Raw genomic sequence first — 14,290 nt, forward strand, 5'->3', positions numbered from 1 at the left:
AAGCGAGGACTGATTATTTCAGTTTGAAAGGTTCCATTAATTAAGGCATAGAGGAGATTTATGGGAAAACAACACGTGGCTATGATTAAACATTGTAATGGAATATTATTATTATTATTTTTTTTAAATAAAAAAAAAGCCATTATTACATGATTTCACTATAGCTGCAGTATCCAGACAGGCCCAAAGGAGGCAACTTGTAGAGCGTTCGAACGACATCAAGTCGAAGAGGAATTCTGTACAATGTTAAGATTCTTTGGAGCAAATCAGCTGGTAAACTGCGGCTCGAACTTAAAATAGTTGGAGGAAAAAGAAAATCAAACAACAAGAAGCAATCTGAGATGGTGTGCTTCTGCTTCAGTGCGTCGGTGGAATGTACATAGCGCCTTGGCCGGTTCCTAAGTCCGGCCGTGATCGAAACCAAGACATTTTCCACTCCAGCGTTTCTTTCAGCAGTTTCTCTTCATCTGGCGTCAACTTGAGCAACGTTGAAACGGCCCGCGTTAAATGCTGAGCCTACACCCAGCCGCACAATAAATAAAATTAATTAAAAAATCGATTTAATTAAAGACGATAAAGCAACTGTTACCTCGTATTCCCGACTCGTTAAAAATTTGAATATGACGTGCTTTAAATATTTAAAGTTTACTTCATCCATTTCATTCTTGGCAGGTTGAGGGGCTTTGGGTAGAACGGGACTTTTAGGAGCGGTAGAGGAAGACGCGGATGTCGGCACCGAAAGATTGTCGGGATCATTATTTTGATTCTTCAGTTCTTTCTGCAGAGTCTTTTTCATGTCGCTCAATCGCTGTTGTTGTAATTTAATCGTTTTGTTCTTCTCTGAAAATGCGGCTTCCAATTCGGCAATCTGGGATCGCAATTTGCACGTTCTCTCAGAGTTCTCGTCCCGGGCTTCGGCGTCTGACAAAAGGAGTTTAATTTGTTGGTTCTCCCTTTCCGTGTCGCTAAATTTATCCTGAAGCTCTCGCAATTCCTTCTCGGTCCGCTGCAATTGCTGTTGACTCAGTGACACTTGCTGAGATAGTTCTGCATTCCGCACAACGAAATGATCTTTTTCTTCCGAGAGCTGAGCTATTTTATCTTTCAAACTTAAATTATGCGTTTTTTCATCCTGCCAATTTTGCGTCATGGTTTCAAGAGTTGATTTCCCTTGATCGAAATGCCTTTGTAACCGCTGAAGCTCGCCATCTTGTGCAAACTGGACATGAAATTCAAATTGACAAATGCACTTGCAAAGTCTAGGGAAAACTCAATTCAATCTTACCAAAGTTTCTTCAAGTGCCTTCAACCTTTCTTCCGTTTCTGTTTGTTTCTGAAGGAGATTTTCTCGTTCTATTCGATCGATATTGGGTTCTTGACTGTTTACCTCTGAATCTGAGCTTTGGGTGTTGTGGTGCATTTCCTCATTGAGTCGTAGTTGACCCTGAAGCATTTTCACCATTTCATCTTTTTTATTCAGTTCTTTTTGAAGTAAATCATCTTTGGTTTTCATGTCTTCAACTTCAACACTTGCATTTGACAACTGAAATGTTAAAATTAAAATGTTAACTTGAAACCGTTAACTGTTAATAATATGTATGAAGGACCATGTACCAAAAGCTGAAGGGAAGCTGACTCTCGTTTATTTGATTCCTGCAACAGTTTAAGGTTTTCCTCTGCTTTCAGATATTTATCTTGATAACCTGAAGATGAAAAAAAGTATGAATGTAAAAGTTGTTTTTAATGTGACAGACCATCTACATACTTTTTAGTTCCTTAATTTCTTCTTCCATTTTTCTTTTCTGCTGTCCAAGCATGTCACGATCTTTAGCAACCTGCTCCTTCTCATGTTCTTGCACCATAACCTTCACTCTCCACTCATTCTCTATTTCAACTAATCTTTGCCTCCATTTCTTTTCTGCTGCCATATTGGCATCAGCTTCATCATTTTTCGAAGTTCCTGCCATTGAGGATAAGCTCGTAGTTGATCCCTTTTGAGACTGGGATGTTGCAGCAAAGTTATCGTGAGACTTAATTGAATTAGACGAAGGAGATTTTTCAGGAGCTCCACTGATATTTGAGAAACTTATAGAATTTGCTAATTTATGTAAATCAGATCCTTCAAGATCTTCAACTTTTTTCTTTAATTTCGCAAACATCTTGGCACTTAACGGTTTTCGTGATGTTTTACTTTTTGTACTAATGAATAGCAGACAACAAAATCAAATGATTAAACAGCAACCATAAAACATAAAAAGCCCCGCCTATTTTAACTGCAATAATACGCCACGTAGTGAAAAACAACAGTAGGAGTGTAGGACATAAACGCATGAACGTCACTATTATCCTATGCACTAACAATATACAACAGCACGTATTCCTTGCATTCGTGAAATTTGTTCAAGACGTTATAGACAAAACTCTTTTTCCAACAAAATTTTCTCATTAGGATTCTAGATCGCAGACGAAACTAACATGGCGCTGTCCTCTCAGAGTAAAAAGATTGTAAAAAGATCTGTGCAAAAATTCGAGTGCGGTTCAAATGGCCAAAGCGTAAAATGAACTTCATCCGTATGTCTGCGTTCTTTTTTCTTTTAAGTCACCCCTCCACCATTTAAAATGGGTAAGTATTAGGTAGTCGTCGGTACTTGAGGAGGGAATTCAGGAAATAAACTCACACGCACAGCAAAAGATCAGATTTGAATTACTAAAAAATTCGTGACCAACAGACGGCACGAAATCCTATCTCGCTCAGAATTTCTCTATACTAGCAATTCAAAGTTATTAGTATGAGAGTCATCATCATCATCTTAATTTCGTTTTTGTTCGTGTTGGTTTTAGAAATCGCACTGCACCCGAGTCCTATCCTACCTCCATCTGATGGAGGTAGGAGTTCATCTTGCCCGCTCTAAATTTCTTTCCTTATTCCTATCGTGACCGATCCGGATCTATCGCCGTTAAAAAAAAAAAAAAAAAAAAAGAAAAAACTATTGAAAATATGCGGAAGTGTTCTCGCTTAGATCATACTATCATAGATGTCACTGACATCGCATTGTTTTCATTCAAGCAGAAGGAACAAGGAAGTAATTGATCGGAAGCTTCGGCCTCGGGACAGTGCGGGACAGCTCGTTGAAGACAGTAGCCTACTGAAGGAAAAAACAAGATTTTTGTCTTAGTATTTAGTAACTTTTATTAGTGTAATGGGTAGTTTGTTATATTTACCAGTGATTTGGCTTGCAGCCACTAGTTGGTTACTTCTTATGACAACTTTTTTTGTACCTGATTCTGTTGCCATTCAAAACTTTAAGGTTAGATAATTTTCAACATAATGAAATTAAAATATTTTACAGTATGAAAACCCTTTTCCAGGACATGATCAAGTTTCCATGCAACCTTGAAGAATTAAAGTCTTTAACAGGAACATTGCTTGAATTTCAAAAGTTTCATCCTCTCTATGTTTACATTCTGTTCTGTAGTGCTTATTTGTACAAGCAAACATTTGCAATACCAGGTTCAGTTTTTTTGGTAAGCATACTATTAATATTACTCTTGTTGTAACCTTTAAATCAACAACATTTTCCTTTTTTTTAGAATCTTTTGGCTGGAGCACTTTATGGGACTCTGAAGGGAACTTGTCTTGCTAGTCTTTTAACTGCAACTGGTGCTTCAATGTGCTATTTCCTTTCTTTATTAACAGGAAGTGATTTCATATTGAATACCTGGCCTGAAAAAATGAGCCACCTGAGGGCCCAGGTGAAATTTATTTGAATCTGACACAATGGAATTTTTTATTGATGATATTTCCTATTCAGGTTGACAACAATCAAGAGAGACTTCCATACTTTTTGCTTTCACTGAGGCTTGTGCCAGTCTCCCCTAATTGGTTTATAAATGTCACATCTCCCATTCTTGGAATCCCTATTAAAACATTTGCTGCCACTGCTTTCTTAGGGCTGATGCCATACAACTTTATGTGTGTGAAAGCAGGGAGTGTTCTTTCTGAACTGATTTCAGTCAATGATTTACTGAATTTCCAGATGGTTTGTAACTTAATTATTGTGGCTGGTGTTGCATCATTACCCGGATTTTTAAACAAGAAACTGCAAAAAATGTCTTGATGTGTAAAATGTATGTAAAATATAACAGCACTGTTGAATATAGGAATGTCTGATACTCTGTATCTTCACGTTCAATCAACATTTTCCATGGATTTTCAACAAAAAACATTTAACTTTACATGGATTTCATCTGTGCCATGAGTTCTTCAAGACTGATGTTAGCATCAACAGATTCACTTGCTCCCAATTCCACATCTTCCCCGGCAGGCAGATCGTATGCAGCATGAATTCCTGGAGCTACTTCGGTTCGGTCCCCACCGACAACCGGCACCGATTCATCCACCAACGATATTCCTAGATATAATCAAGCGCGCATTATAGAAACAGCTATTCCTTAAGTATAACAGCATTTTACCCCATTCATTCTCTTCATGTACAACAACGGCAACTTCTTCGGCCACAACTTCCTTCACTGGATTTAAAGCTAAAAATTCTTGTTGTTCCTTTTGCCTCAGGCGGCAATGGTAATCATCACAACCATCGTTTGGTTTCATCATCATAGTCGGGAAAAAGTCTTGCATTGCATTATAACCCAAATAATAACTAACCTGGCCAAACTTCAACAAATACCTAATATAAAGAGATTAATGTAGAACATTATTTATAGAGGACTATGCAAATAGGCTATTGATTTACTTTAACGTATTTTGAACTAGAAATCCAGCAACAATAGCCATCGTAGTGGGAAGACTTGCCGCACATACTCCATCCTTTTTCAGAGTTTTCTCGTCAATGTTAGATGCCACAACAAGAGGAGGAGCACACTGCAAAATAAATGAAAATATGAGATCTTTATATCACTCATAATAGAATGCAGTTTAAATATTATTACAGCAAAACAGGCGGTTTTTCCGGGAATTAAAAACTGGATGTGGCCAGAGACAGCATTTTCAGAAACACCCGATTCAAACCATATTTGATTGATTTCATTGCATGCTGCATTGATAGCCATCCGTGCTTCAAAGTTGTCCACACAACTAAGCACTAGATCCACAGGACCTCCAGTTAGACTTCCTTCTCTAAAATCAAAACCAACATTTTAAGGTTAAATGTTGATGTACTATAGAATAAAATCAAACATACTTAATTCTTCCCATGAAGTGTTGAAAATTATCCATGGTTGTAATATTGTAATTGTGGGTTTCAAACTGGACATCAGGATTGATGAAGGAAAGAGTATTTGCTGCAGCCTCTACTTTGGACAAGCCAGATTGATGAGGTTGGAAGAAGAGTCTATTCATGTTTGCCAGTTCAACTTTGTCATAATCAAACAAAATCAGCTGTACAAAAGAAGTGTAACTATAAATCTAAAAACAAATACAAATCTGAAAAACTGACAACTTTACCTTGCCAATTCCACAGCGTGTCAACATTTCAGCAGTGACACTGCCAACACCACCAACACCAACCACAGCAACAGTATAGTCTCTGATTTTCTCATAGTTTTCAACAATCCCCATACGCTTGAGAGCCATCAGTCGACTAAAAACAAGACATGTTTAATGTTAATGGGGTAATAATTGCAAATATTAAACTTCTACCTGTAGGGATTAGAGTCGACAACTTCGGATGACATTTGACCGATTTTCGGACGAGCAACCGAAGATAATTCATTCTTAGACTTCTCCAGTCTCAGTTCTTCTTCCAACTGGGCAATTCTTTTCTTCAAATCTTCCATTTTTACGGAATACTAAGTTATATATTATATTATCTACAGAACACAGAACTACTTTCAGTGAAAGTAAACACGACACCGTCATCGGTCATGCACCGTCACCGTCATGCAGAGAAGTGTGCACCACCTAGCGATAGAAGTCAGAATAATTTGCCATAGGCAACGGAAGACTTTAATTTAAGCGTATTGGATTAAACATTCCCCGCACATTCCCTGTTACGCGACAATTTTCACCGATTAAATTGCTTTCCAATTGAAGATTTGAAATTTCTTATCAATGAACACTTTGTTCGATAGTTCCGTTTATAACATGATGTAATTTGTTTCTAGATGATGGTAATAATAACGAATATTGACACCGATCAGACTTCCCAATTTAGCTGTCGGACATAGCCGGGTACTAGAGAACATATTCCTTCCATTTTAATTAAATTTATGATATTGTCTTGTATTATAAATAACGCCATATTAATATTCAATAAGTCACCCTAACCGAATATGCATTTGGGATGCTCCTTACAAGTTAATTCAAGCCTAAATTACTAGAGTCATATCTAGAACTTAAAGAGCGAACGACATTGTTGTCGACTGATGATACTACCAAACAATAATAGGTTAAAAAATTAGATTAAATTTAAAATAATATATCATGTATACCTCAATCGAAGTGCAGAATTGCTTAAATTAAAGTTCATGAATGGAAATAGCGAAACAAAATCAACACAAGTTGATTCAAGGTAAAAGTCCATCATGTGTGGGACTATCCCAATATTTATTAACCGTGTAACGATTTCATCATCCAATCAGTTAACTCTATTCCCCTTTTTTCTAGTTAAAAAAAAGGGAGAAACAAACACCAGTGAGCTGCAACCTGGAGGTCATGTGGCCCTAGCCGGAGGGCAATATAGCGTGTGCACCGGTTTTTCGGTTACACATTTACTGTTACACAACTATATTCGCCGATTAAATTGCTTTAATTGAACATTTGATATTTCAAATCAATGAACATTAGTTTCGATAGTTCCGTTCATATCTTAATGTTTTTTACTACTATATGTTAATATTAACTGAAGTGTATTTGCATTGTTTCCTAAAATCGTATTTACATTACAAATTTTTACATTTATTGATTTTATCACCAATATTTTTTTTAAATTAATGGGCTTCGTGCGAATTGCTAGCACGGTGCCGTCTTCTACGAGCGAAAAGGATTTCCCTTTCTCTTGTGCCGCCTGTTCCTAATGAAGAAGAAGTTGTCGAAGACCCAGTAGTTGTTCCAAAGTGAAAAACTGGCACGAGAGGTGCAGCACCAGATGCACCTAACAAGCGAAATTATTGAATCTTATTTATTTTTTAATGGTCCTAACTTCTAAGTAAACTTACCGGTGTTGCTTGTAAAGGCAGTTGATGAAGGTGATGGTGATAATTCTGATAAAGGCGTAAAATAACGGCTTGCTCTTTGATGAGGCGATTCTACGCAAGGGAGCATCGTTGAACTCTGTGCTACCCTGGGACGAAACTAAACAAAAAACAATAATAGATTAACGATTTAAAGTTGCCATCCAATAAAGGAAATTACTTCGTCGCGTTTAGAGAGGGGAATTTTATTGCCGGCTGCCAAAGATTCGATCAAAACAATTGGCCAATGCGCGCGGATTGATTGGTTTTTAAAGAAATTTGAATAGCTAAGGCCTTTGCGAAGATGCGGCACAGAAGGCAAGTCGAGAAGCGAACAGAAACGGCCCATCGTAGAGATCTCAGCTGTGTTCTCCACGACTTCAAACTCGTCAAGTAATTTCTTAGTAAAAGCTTCCTCTTGAAGGTTATCAGTCAACAATCCAAGGTCGTGTTCTTTGCTAATTGAAAGTTGCATTAGCTTCTGGATGCTTATGGTGATGTCAGTCCCTTCAATCATGTCACTAAGTTGGGAGATCCGCGACGAGTTAGTTGTTTTTAAGTGTTCAATCATTTCCTGGTGAGACGACAACCACTGACTAATGTGATCGAGTTTTGATCCAATTTGTATGCGATTCTGTAGAATTGATTGGCCACAACCTCGAAGCCTGGAGGATATGGTAGACATGTTCAGCTGAATGTCGCTGTTGAGAAGTTGAGGGTTCATTTCAATCACCGAATGCTTTTCAGTCGAACAATGAGAAGATGTTCGTTTTCGGCATGTGAAACACCAGTTAAAGCTGCCAAATAAAAACATTGAAAGAATTTGAAAACAAAAGTGGAAAGTCATAATTTAACTTACGTCTCGTCGTCACTCTTATTTAAAGGTTTCTCTAATTTTAAGAGGTACAACTTATCACTATTGGTTGGAAGGCTATCGACACCACCTGAACAGTCGGTTGGACAGCGGCAAATCGGACAATTGACACGCCTCAGAAATCCAGAACGAGAAATCTTCTGTTTTTAGATGAAACATTTTATGATAATAAAGTTCAATGAGATCTCAATTAGATTATACCTCCAGGCAAAATCGACAGATTGTATGACAACATGACACAAGATATTTTGGTTTTTTTTCAGCTTCATCAAAACGTGATAAGCATACTGGGCAACTAATGGCCTCTTCAAACTCCAAATGTTGTAGACTCGCCATTACCTTTCAAATATACAATGAACATGAAAACTAAAAGGTCAACAGTGGTGTAGCATATTATACATTGATGTATATGCTTTGACAGGGGGCCTGAACGTCCATGACCCGCTTTGACATACTTGGTGGTTTTACCAAATTAAAATTAGCATACGTCGTGTTACGACGAATCATTTAGATAATAACCGTGTAAATTTTAAACCACTGGGATTATTATTGTGAAATAACAAACAATAAAAGCAAAATTATGACAATCTTTACCTTAGGAAATAGATTAATAATTACTACGGTATAGATGAAATTTGAAAGAGGGGAGTTCTCGTTCTTCCAAAATTGCAATAGAGCTCTAACGAGTAACGACTAAAGAGTTCTATTAAAATTTGGCAGAATTTCACTGTCAAATCTCAAATTAATAACAAACTCTATGAGGCTGCGTTGCCAAATCGAATTCGAACAAAAATTCGCTTTCGTTTGAATGCATTTTGTTTCCGAGACTCCGAGTCGAGAAAATGTACAATTTCAAGCTCAGATAATTGTAAGAACAAATTTTTTCATGAACTTTCTTCATATTAATGATAATACATAGAAAAGAAAAGTTCCAATATTGTTGGCAGAGATAAAGACACAGGGTGTTGGCAGACTCCTTTCCCTTCCGGGTATGAGGCTTTGCCCAAAATACCAAATAGAGTGGTTAAAAAATTTCTTTGCAAACAAAGTGAATCCTCTCACTATTTTCCGATCGCTACGATACAAAATCTTTTCATTAGATACAATTGATTGAAATAAAATTGATTGCTGAACCAGTTGGCAGGTGCACGCAGAACTGCATAAATGAGGATTCGTAAGGAAGTGATTATCTTTTCTTAAACTTAAACGTTCATTCTCTGATGTTTTAAAATATAATATGCAAGACGAAACTAATCATTTATTTCCCCAAGCAAATGGTACAAGAATCATGAGCACAAGCCAAACTATACAAACATGAACAGCGATTTTTTGGGATTTTCTTTTCTTTATCAAATTCGAACAGTCACGAGGGGAGGAAGAGATTCTTTTTTTTTAAAATTTTATTTTAACGAGGCCCGAAAGGAAAAGCTTGCAATATCCAAGTATTTCTAAGAAGCGGTTCCTCTTTGAACGGAATCTTGAATCTGGCATCTGAAAGGAAAATAGGAAAATGGGTATACTACACTGCCAGACACAACATTGAACACTGGTGCATTACTTTTCACAGAATAATAATCAGGAGCTGTCAGAGGTGTGGCAGCTTTTGGTCCTGAGTTGTTTTCTGACATCGTTTGATTGTATGACTTGTATGATTGCCAGTTATCAGTCTCTTTACTGTCTGAAGAGTCACTATCACCCTTCTTTTGATTCTGTCGCCACTTGAGGTTGTACTGTTTCCGCTTCTCTCTTCTTTGCTCTGGTGTCAGCTTGTCCCACCATTTTTTACATTGTTCTTGGTGTTTCCTGCTAATCTCCCCAAATCTCTCAGCTTCATTGATTCTCATTTTTTCCTTCCACATCCTGAAAAATTATAATAGAAAGCCAACATTGATGATTGTTAATCATAAGGCATGCAAAATTGTGAGAAAGTACCTGGTCCTTTCACGCTGCATTTCTCTATATTCTGCACTTTTAGCCACATCAGTTTTGAGTTTTTCTCTCCATCTTTTTTGGTGTTCACGAGCTTTAGCACGTTGTTCATCTGATGTTATTTTAGTTGCACATCGTCGAATATTACTAGCTACAGAAGGAGATCGGTGAATTTCGGGCGAAACACTATTGTGCATAGAATTACGCGCTGCCACAAAAGGATGCAACCGCGATATGAAGCGATTGTTGTCCATTTCACAAGTTGTTTTTTTAATAAGTTGAGCCTAAGAGCGTTAACTCTCAATCATGAATTTGAACAAAAACCTCGTACTAATCAGAGGCCGAGAGGAAAAACTATTGCTTGGAAAACAAAATAGACTTTTCTTATGTGAAAGTTCCTCACTGAGACTGACACAATTGTGTTTACTAGAAAAAATAGGAGGATTGGAAAGGAGAGAAGCTACAAAGTTGCCACTGCCATTATTTATTTTACTTTTCTCCTTTCTTTGTTTTCTCTAAATTCCTAATCAACTGCTACCAGTTCATTCTACAAATATTAAAATACAAAATAATGTACGAAAGCTTTAAGAAATGGTTAATATCGCTTGTGTTATTTTTATGGGTTAGGGAATATTTGTGAAGTTTTTATATTTGTGTCGCTACTCGCTAGTCGCCACTCGCTAGCAGGGGTATGGACTATGGAGAGATGGTTCCCAATGACAGAGTTAAATTTCCCTTAAAGGTGCGTTCACACTGCCACTAAAGCAGCGTTACGGAGCGTAGCGTAGTGTAGCGCCACTGGGCTACAGTACCAATTCTTCCGTAACACCCAGTGGCGCTAAGCTACGCTACGCTCCGTAACGCTGCTTTAGTGGCAGTGTGAACGCACCTTAAGGGGATTCGACGGGAAGCTACTTTTTTACTAACGACTTTTACCATGGGCATGGAGAGAAACCTCTCCATACCCCTGCTTTTACATGGAGGCATAGGGAGGTCTCTCCGACGGTGGCGCCATCTAGGCCCTTGCGCGGCATATGGACATACCGAGAGACCTTTTAGGCTTTTAGTAAAAAAAGCGGACAACCCCTTATGGGAAATTTAACATGGAGACTGGAAACCATCTCTCCATGCCCATGCTGATAGCATGGTCAGAGCCATAGAATACTGGTACCGCCACTCATATGGCGAGCCCTTCCATTGCTTTTTTTTTCTCTGTAATTGAAGCCTGCTCCTCCTAAGCTATAAGCGCCACGGCGGGTGTGTGGGGAAGTAGGGCATAGGCATGGTAATAGGAATGGAGGGAAAAGTGGAGGAGTGGCAAGGAACGAGATCGATATCTTAGCTCCGATTTTTACTATCGATTGCTAAAGTTGGCTTCAGCTCCAGAGAAAATTTCCGAGAGGAAGTGTTAACATGGCAGTTGCGCTACCAGTATTCTATAGCTCTGGAATGGTCATGGTATAGCATAGACCATGGTTTCTGTAAAGCTGAAAAATAAGCTGAAATAAGGTTCAACCAATGAGAATGAAGCAAATACTTTTTATTATTAAGTAGTAGTAAGTCTGTATGTTTGTATGACCGTAACTTGTCTGTAAAAAGTCCTAGTATAGACCCAGCATTACTACTCACTGGAAGATGGCAGTTGGTTCCGTTATAGGAGTCCTAAACCCAAATTTCATAAAAGAAAGCAATCCGGAAGAGGTAAGTTTTACAGTTGATCATCACCAGAAAATCCTTCATATTGGAGGTTCTAAGGTAATACAATTTCAATCACGTTCCATGTCAAATTCCATCCAGTTAGCTTAATTTGATTCTTAGGATTTGGGTTGGTGTCGTGCAACTCGTAAAGACGGAAGTAAATGTACTTCCTTTGTATGACGGAATGTGAATTTTGCATCTACCACGTTCAAAATGAATTCAAAAAGTCTAGTGCAAAACGATCGGAAATCCAATCACATTTTTCGGGAACTGGTCTTTCTACAAGTAGTATAGTCTATTTCTTTTGAATTTCTCTAATTTTCCTTACTTATTAGCCTATGTATTATGTTTGATTGTTAAACAGAGGATCGACTGAAACAAAAAGTCTTGGGAAAAGAAGAGGTATTTTATGGAGGACAAATATTTACGGGGAAAGTAGTGGCACCTCCAGCTTCCAAGGTAGTTATTTGAATAATTACAAAGCCGAGTGTCACCGCAACAAAATTTTTGTAATTTCTTATTCAGGCAAAGGATAACAAAATATTGGACAGTCTCAAACTGCAAAGTCAAGCTGCAAGATTGAAAGAGGAAGAAGAAAATCTGGCTAGAAAAAATATGAAAACTGAATTTTCCGAACGGTTGTTAAATCCAACTGCTGGGACCCGAAACTTATTAAAATGTTTAGAACAGGCAAAGAGCTCGAAAGGATCTGCACCAATCTCTTCTCCTACAGCGCCAATGAAATCGATAACAGCCAGAGACTTAATCCAGCAACATCAACAGAAACTTCTAGAAATGAAGGCAATCCAGACGAAAGCAAGCCAAGCCGCTCTGTCGACTTCCCTGCTTGGTCGAGGACTGGTACAAGATCAAAAGGAAATTGATCTCTCTGATGAGGTTTGGATATTATAGTTCCAAAAGTAAATACCACTTTTTTCACTGACATGTTTACACCAGGCGCGCCTTTCAAAACCTCATCCGACCTCATCCACGAAAGATGTCGGCCAAATTAAAAGCGCTGCAACTTGTTCGGCTAAAAGGACAGCTGCAACCATCCGATCCTAATAATCCTATTCAGAAACCAACCCCCCCCAAAATGCACGCCAAAGTAAGAAAGCGCGCTCTTAACGTGCTTGTCTGATGATCAAGAGACGAAAGAAACTGCCGATGATGATCATGCAGATCTTCCGAGACCACCAAAAAGAAGTAAAGCCGAGCTAGACGGACTATTAGAGGCCAAATCGACGCACGCGAATTTGATTAATGAGTTTGAAGTCCAACAAAGTGAACTTTACTTTAACAAACTGGAAAGAAAGGAGCAAATGGAGACAGAAATGCTCGACACTTTTGAAATTAAAACCACTGCAGTCACTTGTTCAAAAGTAATTATATTTTTCATTGATCAAATTCCTCGATATTTGAATCTTCTTTCTTTACAGTGCAATTATACAGCTTTGTCAGCCTCTGAATTATGTCGTCGAGAAGGCCACCCAGTCCGTACAATCAAAGCGGTAAAGCGATTTTTCCAATGTAAGGATTGTAAACAGAGAACCATCAGCCTTGATAGGCTTCCTAAACGTCCCTGCACACACTGTGGTAGCTCGAATTGGGTCAAGGCAGCAATGGCTATAAGGTCTGTAAATCTTTCTGTTTACACCTAGAAGAACAAAGGTGAACCATTTCTGTTATATTTAAAGGAACGAAAAGGGCCTACTTTCCCTATAGAAGAATTATTATACGTGGTGAAGAAAGGAAGAATCTTAATTGTTGATTTGCGAAATGCTGTTGGAACAAAATTCTCAATCATCCGCAATCACGTTTTCAGGAAGTCGAATTTAAACTGAAAGGCTAGTGATAATATTTTTCGTAATTTTGACAATCGCGTAACTGTAACACGCCTTTTTAACAGGTACAATAAAATGTTTTAGAAAAAAATTTGTGTGAATGTACTATGTATGCTATTTCAAATACTGTAACATGTTTTCAAACATTTTTCAATAACTTAACAGCTAACCATGACTGTTTTTTATATTCAATATTATCATTTAGTAATTTCGAGCTTTCCCCACTTCTGTCCTTCCCATTTGGGCACCCAAAATGGACTTTTTGGGGATTCTCAAATTCCAGCGTTCTCATATTTATTTTTGGAGTAACTATACTTCCAGGTAAGATATACGGTTGTAAAGACACAAAGTTAATTTAAAATAAAGTAATGATTATGATTTTATGAATGACCCTTCGAATTTTGTGAATCACCTATCCTGTATTAATGGAGTGAAAGATCTCCGATGACATCGCTTAGACCTTTAACAACGGAATCTAGGTTCAATTCTATGGAACGCCAAAGGGGAAAAAAATTAACTGCTCCAAATTAAGTGCTCTGTAAAAATTACTGCTCCAAAATATTTCGTTGCTCCGCTTGCTCGAATGCATCAGCGTCGATCAGCGTCTTGCCCCATCACCTCCGCCACCGTCCTATAATTTATATCGTGGTTTTTATGATTCCATCTTTGTCGAAGTTATATTCGTGACTAGTTCTTCGTCGATACTTTTTCTTCTTCGCTAGCAGAAGCAGAGCTATAGACTCCAGGAAAGGCC

General features: G+C 37.9%; 6 protein-coding genes and 1 long non-coding RNA gene across 8 annotated transcripts; 3 read left to right on the forward strand and 4 right to left on the reverse strand.

Annotated features, from left to right (window-relative positions):
* Positions 1-80: 80 nt before the first annotated feature.
* On the reverse strand, positions 81-2,378 carry LOC124337602 (golgin subfamily A member 1-like). The gene is made up of 5 exons (XM_046791649.1): positions 1,766-2,378; positions 1,615-1,703; positions 1,286-1,543; positions 590-1,219; positions 81-516 (listed from the first exon to the last, which is right to left on the reverse strand). The coding sequence occupies exons 1-5, from the start codon at positions 2,157-2,159 to the stop codon at positions 358-360; spliced, it is 1,530 nt and encodes a 509-aa protein (XP_046647605.1). The 5' UTR covers positions 2,160-2,378; the 3' UTR covers positions 81-357.
* A 224-nt stretch (positions 2,379-2,602) lies between these two features.
* Positions 2,603-4,193, forward strand: LOC124337615 (transmembrane protein 41A-A-like). Its single transcript, XM_046791663.1, has 4 exons — positions 2,603-3,308; positions 3,370-3,525; positions 3,592-3,753; positions 3,813-4,193. The coding sequence occupies exons 1-4, from the start codon at positions 3,201-3,203 to the stop codon at positions 4,116-4,118; spliced, it is 732 nt and encodes a 243-aa protein (XP_046647619.1). The 5' UTR covers positions 2,603-3,200; the 3' UTR covers positions 4,119-4,193.
* LOC124337609 (ubiquitin-like modifier-activating enzyme 5) lies at positions 4,113-5,858 on the reverse strand. The gene is made up of 7 exons (XM_046791657.1): positions 5,660-5,858; positions 5,465-5,600; positions 5,202-5,398; positions 4,951-5,137; positions 4,755-4,882; positions 4,474-4,688; positions 4,113-4,412 (listed from the first exon to the last, which is right to left on the reverse strand). Exons 1-7 carry the CDS (start codon positions 5,794-5,796, stop codon positions 4,234-4,236), a joined length of 1,179 nt encoding a protein of 392 aa, XP_046647613.1. The 5' UTR covers positions 5,797-5,858; the 3' UTR covers positions 4,113-4,233.
* Positions 5,859-6,850: 992 nt separating this feature from the next.
* LOC124337606 lies at positions 6,851-8,807 on the reverse strand. Of its 2 annotated transcripts, none has more exons than XM_046791654.1 (6): positions 8,660-8,807; positions 8,267-8,404; positions 8,051-8,205; positions 7,373-7,988; positions 7,177-7,312; positions 6,851-7,112 (listed from the first exon to the last, which is right to left on the reverse strand). In XM_046791654.1, exons 2-6 carry the CDS (start codon positions 8,399-8,401, stop codon positions 6,949-6,951), a joined length of 1,206 nt encoding a protein of 401 aa, XP_046647610.1. In that variant the 5' UTR covers positions 8,402-8,404; positions 8,660-8,807; the 3' UTR covers positions 6,851-6,948. The 2 variants fall into 2 exon arrangements, with proteins under 2 accessions (XP_046647610.1, XP_046647611.1); XM_046791655.1 differs by having other exon boundaries at positions 8,684-8,803.
* Positions 8,808-9,303: 496 nt separating this feature from the next.
* LOC124337616 (golgin subfamily A member 6-like protein 22) lies at positions 9,304-10,454 on the reverse strand. The gene is made up of 3 exons (XM_046791664.1): positions 9,998-10,454; positions 9,624-9,925; positions 9,304-9,556 (listed from the first exon to the last, which is right to left on the reverse strand). Exons 1-3 carry the CDS (start codon positions 10,246-10,248, stop codon positions 9,471-9,473), a joined length of 639 nt encoding a protein of 212 aa, XP_046647620.1. The 5' UTR covers positions 10,249-10,454; the 3' UTR covers positions 9,304-9,470.
* Positions 10,455-11,635: 1,181 nt separating this feature from the next.
* On the forward strand, positions 11,636-11,869 carry LOC124337628. Its single transcript, XR_006917472.1, has 2 exons — positions 11,636-11,749; positions 11,813-11,869. It is a non-coding gene; the product is annotated as an uncharacterized LOC124337628 (long non-coding RNA).
* LOC124337842 (protein MCM10 homolog) lies at positions 11,869-12,757 on the forward strand. The gene is made up of 4 exons (XM_046791851.1): positions 11,869-11,977; positions 12,057-12,151; positions 12,218-12,589; positions 12,650-12,757. Exons 1-4 carry the CDS (start codon positions 11,869-11,871, stop codon positions 12,755-12,757), a joined length of 684 nt encoding a protein of 227 aa, XP_046647807.1.
* The last annotated feature ends 1,533 nt before the right edge of the window (positions 12,758-14,290 follow it).

Source organism: Daphnia pulicaria, chromosome 4 (genome assembly GCF_021234035.1).
Source record: "Daphnia pulicaria isolate SC F1-1A chromosome 4, SC_F0-13Bv2, whole genome shotgun sequence".
Classification (NCBI taxonomy): domain Eukaryota; kingdom Metazoa; phylum Arthropoda; class Branchiopoda; order Diplostraca; family Daphniidae; genus Daphnia; species Daphnia pulicaria.